This window comes from Idiotropiscis lumnitzeri, chromosome 17 (assembly GCF_059441095.1).
Source record: "Idiotropiscis lumnitzeri isolate Australia: NSW breed Sydney's pygmy pipehorse chromosome 17, RoL_Ilum_1.0, whole genome shotgun sequence".
NCBI classification, from domain to species: Eukaryota; Metazoa; Chordata; class Actinopteri; order Syngnathiformes; family Syngnathidae; genus Idiotropiscis; species Idiotropiscis lumnitzeri.
In genome coordinates this window covers 7,202,894-7,225,026 of record NC_142407.1, presented here as the reverse complement: position 1 = coordinate 7,225,026, position 22,133 = coordinate 7,202,894, and the positions used below count along the sequence as shown (strand labels likewise).

The 22,133-nt window shown below is 39.2% G+C and overlaps 1 protein-coding gene across 2 annotated transcripts in view; it reads left to right on the top strand.

The window, feature by feature from the left end:
• atp2a3 (ATPase sarcoplasmic/endoplasmic reticulum Ca2+ transporting 3) overlaps nucleotides 1–22,133 on the top strand; it is a 44,582-nt gene that overhangs the window by 15,485 nt on the left and 6,964 nt on the right. For both annotated transcript variants that reach the window (XM_088279522.1, XM_088279521.1), the window contains exons 4-15: nucleotides 3,005–3,109; nucleotides 3,966–4,104; nucleotides 8,863–8,943; nucleotides 9,164–9,249; nucleotides 10,471–10,935; nucleotides 15,575–15,663; nucleotides 16,368–16,470; nucleotides 17,909–18,040; nucleotides 19,308–19,424; nucleotides 19,524–19,742; nucleotides 20,857–21,192; nucleotides 21,858–22,078. In XM_088279522.1, the coding sequence (XP_088135648.1) occupies nucleotides 3,005–3,109; nucleotides 3,966–4,104; nucleotides 8,863–8,943; nucleotides 9,164–9,249; nucleotides 10,471–10,935; nucleotides 15,575–15,663; nucleotides 16,368–16,470; nucleotides 17,909–18,040; nucleotides 19,308–19,424; nucleotides 19,524–19,742; nucleotides 20,857–21,192; nucleotides 21,858–22,078 (2,093 nt within the window). The remainder of the gene's footprint in view (nucleotides 1–3,004; nucleotides 3,110–3,965; nucleotides 4,105–8,862; nucleotides 8,944–9,163; nucleotides 9,250–10,470; nucleotides 10,936–15,574; nucleotides 15,664–16,367; nucleotides 16,471–17,908; nucleotides 18,041–19,307; nucleotides 19,425–19,523; nucleotides 19,743–20,856; nucleotides 21,193–21,857; nucleotides 22,079–22,133) is intronic.

Sequence of the window (22,133 nt, the reverse complement as noted above, 5' to 3'; positions counted from 1 at the left end):
GTTGTCACAGGAGGCAAATTCACAGATGACCTCGGACCGGGGTCGCACCGTAAAGATGACTCTATTTAGAATCAGAATCAGATTCAGAATGCCCTTTATTGTCATTGTACTCATTGTACAACAAGATTGGAGAGCTCACCTCTCCCGTGCAATGTAACAATAATTTAATTAAATATATCAATTAACTTAATTAAAGATTAAATAATTTAATAGAAAATAAGTTATTGCACTTTATCCCTTTGCTCAAACTGAACACAACTAAAGATGCTTATTTTGGCTCTCAATTGCTTCTTCACACACACCCTCGAATTGCTGCCGTGTTTTTTTTTTTTTTCCTCTCTCGCTCGCTCGCTCTCAGTCAAAGGTAGTACAAGTAACAGCATTATAAGATTTCATTGTCTTCCAAGCACAAATATTAGACTTCTATCAACATTGACCCAGTTTGGGACGGATAAAAATCCACTTCCGTCCTTGCTTAGTCCATCCTTTAAAAAAAAAAAAAAAAAAACGTCTGGTCCTCTGTCCCAAAGATGAGCATTCGTTAGGACTGTCTTGTCCCTAAAATGCCCATCTCTGGTCGACGCCATGTGCAGTCAATCAGAGTGGTGAACTTGCAATTTTGCTCTCCCTATTTGGGGCCTTAGTTAAACTTTGCAATCTTGGTAAATCACATGCAACAGGCCCACCAACAATTTATGCAATCAGTTTGAGGGAACGCCTAATTTATTCCCTGCTATTTGGACTCCAAGGCCCAAAGATGGTATGCAAAAATCATTTTGAAGGCCAAATGAGAGTTGGAGTCAATCAGCTGTGGAGTAATTATAATGCAATGGGGCCGAAAATGTCAAGGTCATTTTTAATTTTTTTTTGCCAGGAAGTTTCAGAGCTTTAAAATGGTTCAATGATTTCACTAATAAATGGCAGATTTGGTGTCCGCTTGTAATTGTTTATCAATGGGGCGTACAAATGACTTTTAAAGCAACTTGATTGCTGCGCAGCTGCCAGTGCATAAGGGACCCTGGATGCAATGAGCTGCTCTCCATTTTGTCACACTTCTGTTGTCTCACAACAGAAAACGATCGTGAGAGCAAAGTCAAAACAAAATTAGGAGTTTGTTGGGTCTGGATCTTAAAGGTAGGAAAAAGCAAGGATTGACAACCTTTGCCATAATCGTGCTCATCGTATTTTTTGTGATGTATTTTTTCTGAAACAATGAGAGACATCTATGTCCGATTCATGAATATAAAGTCAAAAGCATTTAATTGCAAATGGAGACTGAGGGTGGAGGCAGGTGCATCTCTGTAAATTAGAATATTGCGTAAGTGGATACCTTCAGTAGTACAATTTAAATGGTGAAAAACTTTATATAAAATCATTCCAGAGTTAAATATTAAGTATTATATTTTAAAACCAACGAAAACCCCAAATTTAGAATCTCAAGAAATGTAAATCTTATATAAGAATCTATAAAAAATATATTTATCGTTAAAGGGAAAGTTAAGCCAAAAATGTAATTAAATAGCACCCAAGTTGCAAGGCAAAAAACACAGCTAATCAAAAGTTTTTTTTATTATGAATTTAATGAATCTGTATAAGACTTCTGGAATTGTTTTCACGCTCAATTTCGATTGATCCCTCTGTGCGACATTCAATATTAACAATATTATTCTTGTGGTTGCATTTTGCAATGTGTTGAGAAGGTCAGAGGAAAAGAACTCGAATTGTTGCCTCGTATGTTTCCCAGACAAACAAACGAGACAACAATGCTCCTTCTATGAGTCGTAACTTTTTTGCGGGATTGGATTGAAGCCCTGCAACAAATCTTACTCGGACAAAACTTGATGAATGACTAACGACTGATTACAAAGTATAAAAGCGGCGGTTAGAATACATTAGTGCTGCATTCGTGAGTTTGTTTTGGCGTTCAGACTCTGTTGAAAGAAAAGATGGATTTCAGAAACAGTCAGCGTTCTTGTGTAAGTTGCAGTTTGAAATGCGGCCTTTAACTCTATTTACTGTTGAAAAACAACCCGTGGCCTTTTTCCTTTTCGTTCAAATGCAATGTTAGTCGAGCTGAATTCATACTCACTGACTGCTCTCGGCTAAAGATATCGCGTAACAATGATGAACCAGTTAGCCCCTTAACTCCTGTGTGCAAAATTTATGATTGACTGTGGAAAATATGAATTTGAAATTAAGATTTTATGATGAAATAAGGGCTGCATTTTTGTTTTGATTGTTTCCAAGGTAGCAAGCATGCAAGTTAGTGTAAATACCATCTCATTACAAACGGCACTTATTTCTACTTCTTCTTTGCAGAATACAACTGCTAATGAGACTGTGACAAGAGGGCAAGAAATTTACTTTAATGAACGATTTCAAGTACAAATTAAATAATAGCAAAAAAATATATATATATATATATTTATACATATATATATATTTATATTTATTTATATTTATATATATTTATATATTTATATATATTTATATATATTTATACATATTTATATTTATATTTCATGAAAATTACTATGAAATTATTCAACTTCCTAAACAATAAGGAAATATTTACCAAGTCCTCCAGCTGCTGTGACAGGTTCCCAGTTAGTGATTTATATTAAGTAGCAAAGGCAAATGCCTACAATGGTTAAATCTAATAAAGACATCAGGACCGAGCTAAAATGAGTTTTTAAGTGCTTGTGCTATGTCAGTATCCCCTTTTATACACCACAGCATTCTATTCAATCAAAGAAATGAATGTATATAATGTGATTATAATATATAATGTGATTATAATTGAATGTGGCGGTTACTTGCAAGGTTAAACACCATGATCACGTCTCACTGGAGGCGCAGCTGTTCTACACAAATGACATTTTCATTACCGCGTCAACTCCATCCTCCATGAGGACATTTTTTCCCCCCGCAACACCAAAACACGACTTAAGTATCAACTGTGTGATGAGGAAGTTCTGACTCTGTGTGCCGCATGTTTGTCTAGGTGTTGGCTTTGTTTGAGGAGGGGGAGGAGACAGCCACCGCCTTTGTTGAGCCTGTCGTCATCCTTCTTATCCTCATTGCTAATGCCGTCATTGGTGTCTGGCAGGTGAGATTTTTTTTTTCTTTTTTTTTTTTAAAGAAATTAAACATGCAGTTGTCAGTTTTATTTTTTATTTTTACATTCACATGTTCTAGTCATATTGGCACCACATGAAACTGTATCATGACACCCACCTTGTAGTTCAATTTGCAGACTGAAACCAAGATTTAATGGGGACGGCAACAAAATGCAAGAAAATATTGGCATATTGCAGGAATGAATATGATATAATCAGTATGTTCAAACCCCAGTGCCGATGATTCACTCATTTTTAAGGGTCATGTTCACCGCTGTGCTTTATCACCCCTGATTTTAACAAGCTTTGTCTTTGAAATTCTTTCCCATTCTAGCTTGATATCAGTTGCTCAAAAATCTGGGGTCTCCGTTGTCGGTTTTTTTGTTTTTGTTTTGTTTTTCCCCATAATGTGTCATACCGTTTTACGGGAGACAGGTCTGGACTGCTGGCAGGCCAGTCTAGTATTTTCACTTGTTTATTGCGACGCTACAGAACAAGCTTGGCTTTGTCTTACGGAAATGAGCAGTGACATCTCTTAAAAAAATGTTGTTTGGATGGCAGCATGTGTTGCTCCCAAATGGAATAATGCCCAAGTTACAAAGGCCATGGGCACTAATCCCCTTCCCCTTTCCATACACATGCACGCACACACACATGCACAACGTTATGGCAGTAAATGATGTACTTTAATAAGTTTGGAGGAAGCCATTTTTTAAATTAGGTTTTGATAAGAAAAATGAAAATCCTGTCGTTTTATTGCATAGTTGAAGTGAGTTGGCGCATGTTTACGTTTACTCTGGCCCTGACTTGACATCTTCTATGACCTGACTCGTCTCTTTTGAACAGGAACGAAATGCTGAGAATGCCATTGAGGCGCTTAAAGAGTATGAACCTGAAATGGGTAAGGTGTACCGCATGAACCGTAAAGCTGTGCAGAGAATCAAAGCCAGGGACATCGTTCCAGGAGACATAGTAGAGGTGGCAGGTAAGCCGACCAAACCCTTGGCGAAGCTCATTTATTCTTCCGTGTGTTTTTTTCTGAGGTGCAGGTGTGCCTTTGCTCTCTGCAGCTTGCACAGAAACATGTGCTCCCACACCTTATTGAATCCCATTCATGGGTCTGGAAATATGGTTGGAATATCACACAAACTCGATTACATAACAGTCTTTCCCCCGTATTTGCAGGTGCCAGGACTACGGTCCTCTTGTGTATGCATAGATGTGTGCGTGTGTGTGTGTGTGTGTGTGTGTGTGTGGTTCTGTGTAAGTGGTTGTGGCCTTCGCTTGTGTTTAAAGCCCAGTTTAACTTTCCACAGCTTTCCACTTCCCTTTTGCTTTCCATACTCTCAGTCTCACCACCTGGATGGTTGTCAGATCGTCACTCATACGACACACACGCACACACTCATCCCTCGCTCTTCACTCGCCTGTGTGTGGGCAATCCTGTCTAAAAATAGTCCTGCTGCATGTGTGTATGCCAAACTTCATGTGCAAGCGCATGACCTCCGAGGGTCGAGGCGGTCACTTCACCTCTTGATTTTCGGATTTTTGGGAGCTTAGTCCATTGGCATGGCACGCTTTGTGATTGGTCTGATAGTCTGGGAAGGGGAAGACGAGAAGTCATTTCAGGTTTCACTTTTTTTAAATGTATTGAAAAATTATGTACACTGAGGCTGCTCTGAGTCAAATTTGACCATCTAGAAAAATGGAATTTAGATGCATCTGTATATTTAAAAAAACTTAACAAAAAAAACAAATGTGTGAATATTTTAAGTGAAAGGCAGCTTGAAAAATGTCTAAGATCTCTTTGTGGTTGCCTCACATTTGCACAACTTCCTGCCGAAACGTGCACCTGTTGGTCTTAAAAGGGTCATGGGGGAATCTTTAAACAGTGAAGGACTAAAACTGCTTGAGGACGATGATTATATATTGAACATGAGGAACAGAGGTCAAAGGGTGCCTTGAATCAGGCTTAAGATCTGCACCAGAAAAAAATAACACCTGCCGTTTAGTAAATAAATATATTTTCCGTCATCCATTTATTAATGTCACAATGGCTGTTATTACATTTTGAAAAAATCTGTGGCTCATTCTTAGATGGACTATTTTAATGAAGATATTCTTGATCTGGGTCAAAGATTGACCCAAAATATAGTCTCTGCACGGAAAATGAATGGCACATATAGGAAAAATAAACAAATGATTCCATCATTGTTTGATTTTTGTGATGCAATCTCATAAATTAATTTTAAATATCTCGACTTATGTCACAATTCATACATTCTTCGAGTTTACTTGTGTGGCTAAATGGGACCAAATGTATAGCTACCTCCCTTTTGAGTGTTTAGGGTTATGTAAGCGGATAGTACTTTGGAATTTGGGCTTGTTGCAGCCGGTGTGATCCTTCGCACATGCGTGTGTCCTCAAAAGACCCACAGACAAGCTCGCGCAGGTCATAAAACATCAAAACGACTCTGCTCCATTCCCACCTACCACCACGGCTACCTTCATAGTAACCGTCACAACTACATCATCGTCATGACAACGACTCATCCCCTCCTTTTGCTCATTTCTGTTATGAGGGGTTGTGGTGTTTAGAAATAAAGTATATGTATGTATGTATAGCAGAGAGAGGGGGGGGGTATTTTACCCCTCTATTACGGCATTGCAAACCCCCCAACATGATTCTTAAGCTTCTAAATACTTGTTACAAGAGCTTAACATTCTTTTGCCGGTCTGTCCCTCGCCCTGCTGCCTCAACCCTCCAGCCTTTACTCTTCTAATGTTCCTTGTGGTCTTATTCATCTCCTTCTTCTTTGTCTCATTCTTCTTCTTTCTTCTTCGCCATGACTGTGCCCAATGTGTCTTGTTTTATGTTGATAAAGTCAGCCAATTTCAGTCACGTCGTGCTGCAGAATGTACTGCTTTTTTCAACTTCTCTGTCACAACTACTTTGCATCGTTCATTAGAACAAGAACATTTCACTCAGTTCGTAACATGAGACATTCGTCTTTGTGTGCGCTTCAGGGACCACACAGAAAATAAACTCAAAAACTATTCCCCAATGCAAGTAAGTACGCACAGTTGGTAGTGGCACTTTTGATGTGTTGTCGTTTGACCATTTGGCTTCGACCACTTCACACGTCCGAGGGCCGATTCGTGGGCCGGACTAAAATCCACCTCCGGCCGTGATTAAATGAACCGCATTTTTAAAATTTGTCACCCTCCGTTCAAAAGTGCTGCCCATTTATTAACATGGAGCAGACTGGCGAGATACAACAAGGGAAGCTGTTGGGTCATCATTGCCAATCAGCTCTCGGGGTCTATCCACTTGTGCTCTCATTGGTTGATCTTGCTCTGGGAACCAATCACATAAACGACGCAATATGGCTGTGTTTTCCAAATTTTTTTGTGGGATGAATATTTTATAAAACCCATGAAGCATTGACGCTGCAAAACGTTAAGAGCGAAGTGGCGAGGGAATACCGTGTATATACAAAGTGGTCCGTTCTAGAGGCGCATTTCTTTTTTGGTGGCAAACCGAAATGCATTTTGTGTTTAATAGCATGTGTGCTGTTTACAATTGCAAAGTGTTATACTTTCGCAAACAAGAAGATAGCTTTGCACCAAAGGTCCCATGTGAAGGGTCTCGAACATAAACCAAAATAAATGCGCATCCTCCTTCACTTCATTGAACTCCCAGGCTTTTCCTCTGCCTCAGATTACCCGAAGGTGGTTCCACTGGAACTTGATGTGAGGAGGGTAAAGTAAACTGTATGGCGGTATTGGAAAAGGCCACTATTTGACCACAAATGCCTCAGAGGAGAGAAAATATAATACACATATTTACATAAGGATCCACCCCTGCAGTGTACTTGCCCTCTTGTCGGTACGCCACCGTTATGACACACTTGCGTTTTGCGCCTCCACTGGAACTTTCCTTGAGGTCTTTAATGGAGTGAGTGCAGTGGTCTCGGTGTCAGGATTGTGTGAGGGTTTACAGAAGACCTGAAGAGATGGAAATCTGCACTGCGCTTCTCCCGCTAACAAGTCGCATTTGCTCTGCCAATTTATTATGCAAGAGTGAGATTCTGTCTGTTCGGTTGTGTGAAAAGCGGAGGGCAAACTGATTTCACAGAACTTTTCATTTGTTTTGAAAAGACACTCTCAAGAGACACTTTATTAGGTACACTGGCTTATCTAATTAAATCAACACAAGAGCAGTCTTAAACCTTCGGCCTTTATAAGGATAATGTTCAGTTGAAATTCCCAATGTCAACAATGTAGTCACTGATCAATGTTTTTTATTATTATGGTTATATTTTGGTTTAGAAGTCAATACTAGTAACATGAAGTTGTTGCCTTCGTGCACTCTTGTTTATACTCTTGCACAGAAATGTCATCCAACAGATTTTTCCACTACTAAAAGTTCAAAAACATTGTTTCACATAAGAATTGAAATATGACGATATTAGATTTATAGCGCTGGACATTGTCTTTTGAGTAGTATTGTGATAATATTTCGAGAATTTCAGATGCAGTTGTTCTATGGTCATGAATTGTATTGTGAAGGATCGTCTAAAAATAAACTCTCTGATTTTATTTTTTTTTTCCGCCACAAAAAAATCGTTTATGATTTTTTTCAGTCTTGAAAGCCAGAAAATGTGGAATGATATTTCCCAAAACAAATATTAACAATGCATTCAATTTCAACAACACATTCAATTACATTACATTCATTGCAACCTAAGAACTTTTCTTTTTTTTTTTTTTTTTTTGGGTAAAAAATTTCAGAAAACTCCAATTATTGAATGAGATTTGTGACTTGAGACTTGTAACTTTGAACTTTTTGTTTTTAATCAACTTGAAACTTTTACAACTAAAAGATAAATAGTCATACTTGTATCACTTATTACGACGGGTTTGGATTAGATCATTTAAAAAATTGTCCCCAGCAAAAAATGTAAATTAATAACAAATAAATAAATCGCTATATCGCCCAGGCCTTCTTTGACCGTATAGTCACAAAGGTAAATTGCAGAAAGTACAAAACTGTGGTTGAGCAGAGGCAATCTGAAGGTAGGCGTTCTCTCTCCTGCCCTCGGCCGGGTCCGGCCTTGGCCAACTTCAAGCCTGCAGCCATCTCCCACACAAACACAACCCACGTTGCGCCCGACACCCTGTCTCCATCTCCCATAGGTGCTACACCGAGAAGCGGAAACAGTGGCTCTCTATTCTCTCTCGCTCCCACAGAGGCAGATTTTATGATGGTTCAATGAAGTAAATGTGATTAAATGCAATGGCATGAGCGTTTTGACATGTCTACCCTTTTTTTTCTTTTTATGTTATGACAAAAATTACATACATAATTGTCACACCACAAATAAGTGAGCCAATAACTACCTTGTGAGTACAAACAATTTGTGGATGCTGGTTTACTGAATTGGGGTAAACCCGTTAGCTTTATTTGTGTACTCCTATTTTATTTATTTTTTTTGCTACATAAATAATAATAATGCCTTTATTAGTCCCACAATGGGGAAATTCGAGATTCGACCCCAGGCCTCCTGGGGAGACTGGGTCCTGAACGCGGCGCCTTAGACCACTCGGCCATCCTGGCAGCCACGAGATTCGAACCCAGGCCTCCTGGGGAGACTGGGTCCGGAACGCGGCGCCTTAGACCACTCGGCCATCCTGGCAGCCAGTAGCTGACATTTTTTTTAATTGATGTTTTTCATTTCAGTTGGTGACAAAGTTCCAGCCGACATCAGGTTGACATCTATTAAGTCCACCACTTTGAGAGTGGACCAATCCATCCTTACAGGTACGCTCAACCGTCCCTCAACCCAAATTTGAGTCAGCGTTTTTTCTCTCTCTCGTTGTTTACATTTGAAAATCGGAAACGGAATTCCTCCACAATCAAACACTCCTCGCTCCTCTTTCCGTCTTGTCCTACTTGAATGCATTTAGTTGCAGAGATGGCCCTCATTATTTAATGGATTATTTGAATTGAAACATTTATTCTCGTTCGATCTTTTCTTCAGGGGAGTCCGTGTCCATCATCAAACACACTGACCCGGTTCCTGACCCGAGAGCTGTCAATCAAGACAAGAAGAACATGCTGTTTTCTGTGAGCATTCATGCACTGACCCCAACTTTAAATCCACACGTTCATGTAAAAAAAATAAGAAAAAGATTGCGAAATGAATTGAAACGTTTATCAACCCCAAAATGCATAAATGATTACAATCTGGAGCGACTCATGCCAAAGTGAGCAGAAAGATGAATGTGAAAACGGAGATTCACTCTGCTTTCTCGGTTCTCAAACAGTCAGAAAAGCTGCTCGACCTAATAACAACAACATAAATATCGCTAATTGCACCCCAAGTGGGACAAACACTTGAATCCTCTCAAAGCTATTCATTACACTCCAACTTGTAGAAAGAGCGTTATCTCCGTCATGTCCGTGGTGATTCTATCGCTCAGCAAAGCGTTTTTTTCCGCGAGCACAAATCTAACTTTAATTTCATTCTTCCCTGTTGTCATGGATTTTTTTTTCTCTCCAGTTTTCATTTATAATCCATCCATTTTCTAGCATGCTATTTATAGTAAGTCTGTTTTTTTTTTTGTTTTTTTTATCACTTGACTCCCCACCAGTGTTGCCAGAGTAACCTTGAAAAAGTAACTTGGTTATTTTACTGATTAATTTATTTTAAAGCACTAAATTAGATTGCAAGTCACAATGTACTTTGTTGGTTACTTTTAGCCGATGCCGACAAATGGCAACTGGCGTTGCGAATACTTTATTGAAAGTTCATTTTTAACAGTTATATTTAAGAAATTAATATTATTTTATTAAATATTATTAACATCTAGACAGCTTTTTTGACTTAACATAAATATTTTTTGTGTATAAAAACTGCTTGCCTGTCACTGTGTCCTGAGTGAGATTTTATTTTATTTTTTTTCATAAATGTACTTTAATGGTGCTATCCAATCGAATTCGCTGTTGAGTAATTTTGGCCAAAATGCAGACGACACACTGGACTGTTTGTAGGTCAATCCCTGGGCACATAGACAGACAACCTTTCACACTCATTTTCATACTTTCATTGAGCGGGAATTAAACCCATACTGCCTGCATGCAAGTAAAGCGAAAATGCCAGTATTCCATCAGTGACTCTAGAATGGTGCCAAATACCGCAAAATAGGCATGTTTGTCTTTTTACATAAAAATCATCTGGGCATGACTATGAGTCACTTCTCTATGTAGTGTTTTTTGACTTATTGATTTATTTAAAAAAAAAAAGAAAAGTCAACCTTCCATCTACATTCCTCTCATTTTCGGCAGGGCACCAACATCGCTGCTGGTCGAGCTATAGGTGTCGTCGTGGCGACCGGCGTCTCCACCGAAATCGGCAAAATCCGCAATCAGATGGCGTCGACTGAACAAGATAAGACGCCGCTGCAGCAGAAGTTGGATGAGTTTGGCGAGCAGCTCTCCAAGGTTATCTCCCTCATCTGCGTGGCTGTGTGGGTGATCAATATCGGCCACTTCGGAGACCCCGTCCACGGCGGCTCCTGGATGCGCGGGGCTATTTATTACTTTAAGATAGCCGTGGCCTTGGCTGTGGCTGCCATCCCCGAAGGCCTGCCTGCCGTCATCACTACCTGCCTGGCCCTGGGGACCCGTCGCATGGCCAAGAAGAACGCCATCGTGCGGAGTCTGCCCTCAGTGGAGACCCTCGGCTGCACCTCTGTTATATGCTCTGACAAGACGGGGACCCTCACCACCAACCAAATGTCCGTCTGTCGAGTAAGTGGCAATTCCAATTCCACCCCATCTCTGCTTTTGATTGATTTGGGATTTGACACCGTACACGAGGAATGTCGCACTCATTTTCATGTGCCACATGGTGCTTACGATTCCCTACAGAGGGTTGTTATGAACTTCACAGTCAAGGTTATAATATTTATTTTTGGCAAGAATTTGAATTTTAACATCACTGAAAAACTGACAACCAATTATTTAAGTATGCACTTATTCTTCAATTTATGTTACACAGCCAACATGCCTTTTGTTTTGATCTAATTCATGTTATCCAATTCAACATTGACGGTAAGATGTTTTAATAGAGAGGAAAGGGCAATTTGGGGAATTCTGAATGATTCATAACAGTGGTCAGAGTTCTTTATTCTTCTTTTCTTTTGTGCTTTTATCTTTATTTAATTTCTGGGAGACATGAAATTTGATCTCTACGAGAATGGAAAAACACTTTGCAGCATTTACACAAGTTTTTAGATTGCTGGAGACACCACCTGCTTGTTGTATTAATTAATAAATAATTAAATTGCGAAAAGCAACGGTGATATACATTTTTTGTTTCAATTATTTATTATTATTATTATTATTATTCACCGTGCAACAAACCCTCTGCAGAACATCAGATAATTATTTCTGATGTTGCATACGCGCCTGAGCACACACATACCCCCACTCACAAGATGACGTGCAGTGTGTGTGTGATTAACGTGTAGCTGCAGGGAGTTCCCTTAAACTTGGCGGATGTGTCACCGCAAACCTTTAAACCCTCCCAGGCACAGGAAGACTTAGCTCAGCTGACGTTGGCAAATATTGACCTGCATCTACCTAAAGGCCCTCTTTACTCCCTGACGGGGCACAACGGTGCACTCTCTTACTCTATGGAATGCAATTTGAGTTAATTCTGATATGTTGACGTTCTTATCCGGCGAAATAATGTCACCAAAATATTGGAACGAGTGCAGTTCTACAACGCTGTAAACTGTATCTGCAATGATGAATATCTTGTTAAATGATTAGGTCACTGACACTGTCGATAAAAATTTGATTACATCCTCAAGGGTTGAATGCAAAAAAAAAGTATTTTATTCGCCTCGTAGTCAAAATTTACTGTGTATGTACTTTTTAACAAACACAAGCAATTAATTAATCTGAATTACAATAAATAATAAAGATGTCCAATATCGGTTAGCCTTATGATAAAATAAAGACAAATGAACCATGAATTATTAAAGACAGTTTATTTCTGCTAAAATTAGCTTTAACTTTGGCTTGCAGTGTTTTACTTGTTCAAAATGACAACTTCACAAAATTCTCCCCAAAAAGTGTTTATGTATTTACTTGTTTATTTATTTATTTTCAATATGTTTTTTGTTTTTTTTAGGGGGGCCAAATTGCATCTTTGCTATTTGAAAATTGCATTCGACCCTGCGATGTTGATTTGAGTAGAATTGATTGACCAAGTATGATTTTTCACAATAAATAAATTATCCACATTTATTTTATCTCTGTGCTCAACTGAATAGTTAATCCTATCATTTTATGACTTTCTTAATCGATCAGAAAATAGCCTTGAAACTAATATGGTGTATAAACATAAAAACAAAAAATCATTTCAGTTTTTTGGGGCAGTTGTCTGCCTCACAGCTGTTCTTTTTCCGCTCATATCTAGTCTACGTTAAAAATTTCCCAGTTATGTCACAGTAGCCGTCTAACGTCTCAAACACATCCAACCACAAGTCAATATAAAAATAGTTGAAGCGGGTTAACAGATCCTCTGTTTTTCCACTTTTCAAAGGCCGTAACTTAGTAAGTTGCAGTATAAACGTTTTGTAAGATTTTCTGAATATTTGGAGCCCTAAAAAGTGATTGACAGATCAGAAGAATAATGAACAGCCCTAATCAACATATTTTATGGTATCAGAAATTAAAAATCTGGTTGCGATACCTTGGCTTTGGTCTGAATCATGTGTGATCATGTGATGGCTTTGTGAAGCTTTTATGTACGACCAGATGAGTTGATCACCATCTTCCCCTTGGCAGACATCTTATTCTTTGATTGATTCTCATAAGATTGGACGAGCGTAGCTAATCCGTTTTCTCACCCGTTCTCATATTTTCAGCAGTGTGCCTGTTTCTAGATGATCTTTTTTTTTTTTTTTTTTTTTTTTTTTTTTTTATGATAACCCATCGGACTTTATTCTTTGAGGCCACCGAAGTGTAACCTCAATATCCTTACTCCCTTTTTAACACGTGCACACGCAAATAGCGGTCACACACCCATCATCGCCACACAAGCTGAGAAAGTGAGGAGATGAATCCAATCTTGCGCCACTACCACTGAGTCACATGCATCACACTGTGCCTTGTTACCGTGGAGACCACAGCAGATCAGATAGTGAGGAAAAAGTGGATGAAGGAACAATCTTATTATTGCTTTAGCTGCACTGGGTGTACTCTTGTAGAAATCTTTGGCTCCCCAAATAGCCAGCTGTTGATTTGTTAAAGAGTTATGGAACTGTCCCTCATAAACCTTTGGAACATTGAGAAATGTCCAAGAAGATTAAGATCGTTCAGATTTCAATGTCTGCATCTTTTAGTTGAGCAGATGACTGAGGTGCAATGAACATCAAGCCTCTACTGTGTCAAGTCGACCCAGCTCCTCTGGCCATTTGAAATATTGCAGGAACATTTCAAAGAAGTCATTAAACTTGGAGACAGACATTCCTGGCTCCATTGGATCATTTCCATTGACACATCCTGACTTTTCCTCTTTGTGACTACTTTACTGAAATGATGACTTTATATAGTCTGTTTCCACTTTTAATTTTCCTGTAAAATGCAATCAGCAGTCCTGACTGTTTTGAACGTGCATTTAAATTTGAGCTTCAAGTGAATTAGAGATACGCTGAACTCTCCATCTCCGAAGGCTTGTTACTGCTATTGGGGTTGCGCAATATATTGAAAAAAAATATCTATCGCAATATGCATATTGCACATGCAATCGCGCATGTGCCTCGCCACCCAATTGTTGAAAATGATCTAGAAGAATAACAATTAATTAGCTCGGAACACATTGAGCTTGCTTGTTCTTCTGTACTTTTTTCATTGGATTATAAATCATGGGTGTCCAACTCAAGGCCCGAGGGCCAGATCCGGCCCGCCACATCATTTTATGTGGCCCGCGAAAGGCAAATCCTTCATGACTTCATGTTTTTTGCTAAAATACCAACATTGCAAATTGTCGTCAATTTTGAAAATCTTCAAATATTGCAGGCAATTTTTCTACCTTACCAATCACACTTTTAAAATTAATTGACATGATTCCTGGATTCTGATTTTAAAAAGTAGTTCTCCATCAGTCGGATGTGTATATCTAATAATAATAGGAGATGATGATTTATATGGGTTCACTGTCATAAATGCCCCACAGAGTGAAACAAAAAACCTCTGATTTAAAAATTAGTCTGACGCCCCTTTATTAGATGATTAAAATGTCATTTCTTTACGAGCATGTTAAATATTGCAATAATATCTATTGATATGCTATATCGCATATCACGTTTTTCCAACATCGAGTCGTCACTGCTGGTAGTCTAACAAATTTCAGAATAATCTCCTTAGTAAAGCATGAGATCCATTCATTACTAAGAGCAACAAATTATTTTTGCGTAATCCAGCAGTTTATTGATTTATTTTTATTTTTTAAATTTTTTTTGAAAATGTCCAACTGTTTAAAACATGTTGTCCTGATTGTGTGTGTGAGAGTCAAGTTTGTGTGATTAGTCTTCAGGGTCCAAAAGTTGGTCTTAATTTGACAAACATGGCCAATCACTCGTTTAAACTGAAGAAACTGTATTGTTTGATGTCCACTTGGTATGTTTATTTATATCGAGTGCACCATACCCAAATTTGTATTGCTAGTGCATTGCTAATCAACCTACTTCAAGGTTGTTGTTATTTTTTTGGGGGGAGGCTGAAAATTCAAGAAAGTTAGAAACTTAACTAATGCAAGAGTTTTCAAGTGTCCTATTTTCCTTGACTCGATCTACGTTGCACAAAAGTGTGTGCGTGTATGAGTGAGTGAGTGACTGATGAGGCGTTGCATGATGTGTGACTCCTCCGCATGTTTGGAAATTGGCAGAGGGTGGAAATCAAAGATGCGAGGAAAGGATTTTGGGGCTTTCTCCAACAGTCATCAGTCATCCACTGTAGTGATGTCACATTGGATTTTCATGCCTCACTGTTTTTTAGTGGAATTGGACAAGCATGGCCAGGATTTCGGATTCTCAATGGGTAGCCTTTAGAATTAAGGAGTGGTTGTTTGCGAACTGCCAGCAGCTTCTTCTGTGCAATCTCTCGTCAAAAACAATCTATTCCTTTTTTTTTTTTTTTTCCTCATTGGAAATCTGTCACATTAAAAAAAAGGGACTTATTTACATCTTCATTCCCAAATTAATTAGTACATTATATTCATACTAAAATGACTTCTTTTGTAGTCAGGATTAGATCAATAACATGACAATTCCCAAATAATCTCAGCTAATAATAGAAGCAGCGTGTTTTCCCACAGACATATGAACTCTGGCTGCACATCTAATTACTTTGCTCTTTTTTTTTTTCTCTTCTCCAGATGTTTGTGGTGGACAAAGTGCAGAATTCCAGCTGCAACCTGCATGAGTTCTCTATAACAGGATCCACATATGCACCTGAGGGGGAAATGTGAGTTTCATAACTTAAAGTGAATTTGTGTTGGGGTGAATAATTATTCTCTCTCTGTCTCTCTCTCTCTCTCTCTCTGACACTCTTTTTCTTTCTCTCTCTCTCTTTCTCTGTCTCTGTCTCTGTCAATCTCTCTCTCTCTCTCTCTCTGACACTCTTTTTCTTTCTCTGACTCTCTCTTTTTCTTTTTCTCTTTCTCTCTCTTTCACTGTCTCTGTCTCTGTCAATCTCTCTCTCTCTCTCTCTCTCTCTTTCTTTCTCTGTCTCTCTCTCTCTCTCTCCCCCTCTCTCTCTTTCTCTCTCTGTCTCTGTCTATCTCTCTCTCTTTCTCTCTCTCTCTCCCGAAAAGTGATGTTCATTAGGCATGAGAGGGCGTTTCAGTGTTTCTGCATGTTTGTTTCACTACACAGTTAAGAATATGATTCCACATGACCCTGTGGCTTTCATAGCAGCACAGAGTGGGTTATTGTGTGTGTGTGAACTAGCAACGGCTATGTTCTCTCCTGGTAAGGGATACACAGTCGTCATGCCACCAAATTGAAACCGTGTTTACCACCGCATGACTATTGTTTACTCATCCCAACCCTGCAATGCTAGACAGCAGAACGTCTTCCTCAGTGATGAATTTTAATGAGTATATCATGTGTAGCCAACTGTAAAGTGTTTTTAAATTTGGCATCATGTTGGTCTGTGTTTTCCTCCAGACTGAAAGGAGATCGGTCAGTCCAGTGTGGAGACTATGATGGACTTTTGGAGTTGGCCACTGTGTGTTCCATGTGTAATGACTCCTCATTGGACTACAATGAGGTCATTAAAAGCACGCACGCACACACACACACACATTAAATATAGTTCTGTTGCTATACAACCTGTAAAAGCAACACAGACGACAAGTGTAGTTTTGTCGAATTTTTTTTTTGTTTTTGTAAAAGTTAATTTTACCCCAATCTTGATAAAGAATTCTTGGAATTGCTTTTCTCACTTCTTTGTCATCGCCACGCTACCTTGGTAACCACACGGAAAAGAGAGGCCAGGGATAACACAATTTAAATTGCATGTATCCTCCTCAGCCTAACTGTTCCTCTGCTTGTTGAACGAATGTTTTGCCACCACTTAAATATGTTTTTGGGTGATGAAATACCTGAGTGGGCGCCCAAGCAGAAAAGATGAGCAGCTGAGCACTGAAGGGGGGGGGGGGGACAAGGACTTTTATTGCTTTGTGCTGTCACACAAACAAATGATTGGCCATTATTGCGTCCTCTTCCCAACTTCACTTTTCAGCACCTTTTAAAGAGACTACACGAGTATGACTCACCGCCGGGGTGGATATCCAGCAGATCTAAATATTGTCCTTGACAGAATGTTGAGAACAAAGGCAATGAGTGAATTTAGCCCATGCAATTGAGAGTGACGCCTGGAGGAAGGTCATCGTGACCAAACAAATACATTTTTTACAACTCTGTGTCGTGGGGCAGCATTTGATTGATTCTAATTGAAGTTTTCGGCATTATTATTCCGCGTGCTTACTGTTAAATGTGCATAGTTAACAGTGCAGAACCTACAATGGTTGAATTCTCCTCGACCTCTGACAAAGTGGCACTCTTCTCAAAAGTGGAATAAATACATCTGAACTTGAAGGTTGCTAAGGTATTGAATGTCATTAACATTTTTGGGTCAAAGGATTAAATCACATCACCTTGCTTTTAGAGGGCAGCTAAATTGAGTATGGCTTTTGTTACCATTTTGCACACACTTTTGAAAAAGAGAAAAAAAAATGAATCAGAAATCAAGTGTGTGAAAGGAGATTAAACGTCACACCTGTTGGAACCCAGAGTATTGGCGCCGGTTGTGTCACGTCATTTTGGTGAATCGGATTCGAGATGCAGGCAGACAGATTCTTATTTGCAGACATGTGTGGTCCATGTCATTGGATTTCATTCATGAATAAAACAACAGCGTGGAATCAACCCTCTGAATCATTTAAGAAATCTAGACTGCAGACTTGAAAGTGAATGAGAGGAGCTGATTGGCGCTCACACCCCCAACTACACAAAACGGCTGTTTTAACCTGCACCAAGCGACTGCAAAAATACCAAAACATAGTCCAGCCCACCCCTGCGCAGGTTTAGACCGCCTTTTCGCGCCGGATTTGCACTGTAACGAAAACAGAGCTCAGTGAGTTTAGTCTAGTCTATATCTCCATGCATGTTTTTTTTTTTTTTTAAATTTTTGTATATTTTCTCAGGCTAAAGGGGTGTATGAGAAAGTGGGGGAAGCCACAGAGACTGCTCTTACCACCTTGGTGGAGAAGATGAACGTTTTCAAAACGGACCTTTCCGGACTGAGCAAGGTGGAACGTGCTGGGGCCTGCAACTCGGTGAGCCTCATGAGGAAGTGTGAATGCCAAAATTACTGGCACTACGCCCTTTGCAGTTTGGTCATTTTGTCATCGTATAACTGTTAATAGTACAAGACAATGCGGCAAATCAAATATACAATGATTATTAAATTTACTCTTTCAATGTCGGGGAGGTGTCAATGTTGTACAGCCACAAAACATTAACGCCGTAATAGAACATTTGGCAGTAAATGGTGCTGAAATCGTGTGTGCATTTACATAGCGAGTTGACACGTGACAACGTCAGTGCAAATATCCTGTGCAACTTTAAATTCATCATGAGCAGCAACAGGCAGTATGATTTCAGTGTCAAACTTCACACCTCTATCCCGCATTTTCCATCCTTCACAGTCTAAAGGTGTCTTCCCGACAACTCTGATATTAACTCGGAAGATGTTTCTGGCCATTGTGTGTTTGCGCTATTTATACAGAACAGGGTTCATGGAAGAGAGCTTGTTTCATATTCCCCAATCATCATCATCATTATTACAGTCTTGACTCTGACCGAGAAGGACATCTAGTGGTAGACCCAGGTCTGATGTAGAGTTTATGAAAAACACACCTTTGAATAACTTTTCTTCAGCTGGTTGTTCGTTCCTTGCATTTGCTACGAGATTCCCCTTCCATTAACGTGAGCTATTTGTGATCCAACTCCCTCGATCATGCTGGTATTTATTCGAAAGGCACCTCCTTCGTCTTCATAATAATGCTCTCATCAGTCAATAAAATTGGAAAAACACTTTATTTTTTGCACAAGTACAATAATGGTTGGCATGTCTGCCGCAGCGTTGCTGGCCTTCCCCTTCCAAATTGGAAAAAAAAAACAATGTCTTTCAGGTTCATTAAAGATTTTTAAATTTTCAATAGGTGTGTGGGGTTTTTTTTGTTTGTTTTTTTAAATATTATGAAATATTCTGAAAGACAGTTTATCTACATCAATTACAGTTACTTGCATAACACAGATTTGCAGTCTTTTAAGTGTTCACTTTTTTCCTCCCGGTCAAGTGTGATGTAAATAGAAGTCCGTAAATAATAAATCAGATTACAACAACAATGGAAATTAATCTATGGTTTTCTGATGGTATTTGCTAATGCGGACTATACGTCTGAAGCTTCTCTTGACACTAAATAAATAAATAGCGAAATAACTATTCAGTATGTATCTTTATAGAGTCTTGTTTTTTTTTTTTCTTTTTTCTTTTTCTTTTTTTTTTAAATTCCTTCATGTTGCCTGTTGCTCCTTCAGGTGATCAGGCAGCTGATGAAGAAGGAGTTCACGTTGGAATTCTCTCGTGACCGCAAGTCCATGTCAGTCTACTGCACGCCAGTCAAGCCCGGCTCTCAGAGCAAGATGTTCATCAAGGCACTGAAGAATCATACAATTAAAGAATTTGCTTTTCCTTTCCATCACATTATAATGTCTCTTTTTGCCTGTATAGTTACTTGTAGTCTTTTTCAACAGGGTGCTCCAGAGAGTGTGATTGAGCGATGTCAGTACATGCGTGTGGGAACTGGGAAGGTGGCAATGACGCCAGCCTTGCGTGACCAGCTCATGTTGAAGGTCCGTGACTGGGGAACGGGGAGGGACACTCTGCGCTGCCTGGCTCTGGCCACCCGTGACAACCCACCACGCAAAGAGGACATGGACTTGGAGAATTCCAGCAAGTTTGTGGACTATGAGGTAGGTTGTTGTGGAAACGAGACAAAACATTACTGTTTTAATATGGAAACAATATTATATTATATATACAATATTATTATATTTATATTATTAAATTTACGGCTGCATATCTTATATTTTTTAAATAAGATTTTATCTTTATGTGTGTGTGTGTATATATATATATATATATATATATATTTTTTTTTTTTAATTTATTTTTTTTTTTACTAATTAATCACACAAAAAATCCATAATTGCAATTAATCACATTTTTCAACTCCTATTTTTAGTGAAGCTTGTAACCGGTATTTACTTGAATAATATCTTGGAATTAATGCAAAAGATTTAATTCAAAGACTGTTCTAATAGCTTTCTTTGATTCTAGAATACGATCTAAACAGGCATCTCTCAATACTGCCCACAGGCACCAACACTCGAGCAGTGTTAATTTGCAAGGCCCAGTGTTAACTTGAGCGCAGTGTTTTTTTCTGAAATGATGTTCTAAAGATTCACAGCTAATATGTGCAATATTTGCAAAGTATGCAAATATTTTTTTAAGTAAATCAAACTGATTTAAAATATTTCACTGAGTTAATTTTTTTTTTATTAATCTCCAGGGTTAAAGCTTTACTTTTGACAGCCCTAATATATATATTTTTTTTCCTTTGTCAAATGTTTCACTTTCTTCACAGCGTTCATACGGGTCAATCATAACTTCCATTATGTCAATGAAAACATTTGCAAGACTTCAGCCACACCCACATAGCTGTTTGAATTACAAACTAGGTGATAATGAAACTGTGCCCCTATAAGCAGAGCGCTGAGAAAAACAAACGCACACTATGAAAACTATATATATATACATCGCCCTATTATATAGCAGTACACATTGCTTCATGTGTACTTTTCTAAGGCAAGTCAAAACAATGCTTAAAACCTCGTGCGTGTTGGCATAACAACCACACATCATATAGTCTTGGGGGTCTCGAGGCTGGAAAGGGTAGTAAAATGTCTCTTCAATTAACCTTGGAGCAATACTAATATTAAAATATCTTGAGAAAAAAGTTAATGCAATGAGCCGTACAATGACAATAAAGGGATTTCTGATTCTGATTCTGATTCTTCCATTTAGTTGAGCCTGACATTCACTGGCTGTGTGGGCATGCTGGACCCGCCTCGGAATGAGGTCATTGGCTCTGTGAAACTCTGCAATGAGGCGGGCATTCGTGTGATCATGATCACCGGGGACAATAAAGGCACAGCGGTGGCCATCTGCCGGCGTATTGGCATCTTTGACGAGAAGGAGGACGTGGCAGGAAAGGCCTACACCGGCCGCGAGTTTGATGATCTATCGCCCGAAGCCCAGAAAGAGGCTGTGAAACACGCACGATGTTTCGCACGTGTGGAGCCAGCTCACAAGTCAAAGATTGTTGGCTACCTGCAGTCCTTTGAGGAGATCACTGCCATGGTGAGGACACTGACAGAAATGACGATGGATCATTTCCTACAAGTGATGATTGGCTCAGTTTGGTTATTTATATTGCTGAAATTTGTAAAAACACAATTTTGGCAGCCTGCTGTTATTCTACCAACCACAGTTTTGCGGTATCTTCAGGATATTTTTGGGACAAACAAATGGAGCATTGATGACTTTTTTTTGCTCTATGGAAATAATCAATAAATAGATTATCACGATTCAAGGTGAATCAAATCCACCATCTCTGCACTGTGTGGCCATCGTGCTAAGTACTCGGGCCAACGTGCCTGGACTGGAGAATGTCCATTGGTGAAATTTGATTACTGTGCCACGCTGGTATGATGTCACTTTGTTCACCGATGCTGTTATCCCGCATGCATTCCACTTTATCCATCTGATATAAGCTTATCTGATCGCTCAAATGTACACGTACTACTTTTCAGTTTAACTCCCTTGCCTGTTGCCAGGTATGAGCATGCAATGCTTGATTACGCTCGGTACATAAGGACATGTTTCAGTCCTTCCCTGAAAGCTGGTCTCTTCGATAAGAAACTGTCGTCTTTAGCGTGCCCTGCTGGCTTCCTGCTTCCCTTAACTGCTGCTGCTTAAATTATTGTTAAATCAAAGATTTCTTTTTTTTTTATTATTCATCACAGACTGGAGATGGTGTGAACGATGCCCCCGCTCTGAAGAAAGCCGAGATTGGCATCGCAATGGGCTCGGGTACAGCGGTGGCCAAATCAGCCTCGGAGATGGTCCTTTCTGATGACAACTTCTCCACAATTGTGTCCGCTGTGGAGGAAGGCCGAGCCATCTACAACAACATGAAGCAGTTCATCAGATACCTTATCTCCTCCAACGTGGGCGAAGTTGTGTGGTGAGCGCGATACACCGAGATACCGCAGTCATTTTCAATCTTCTCACATTTACGT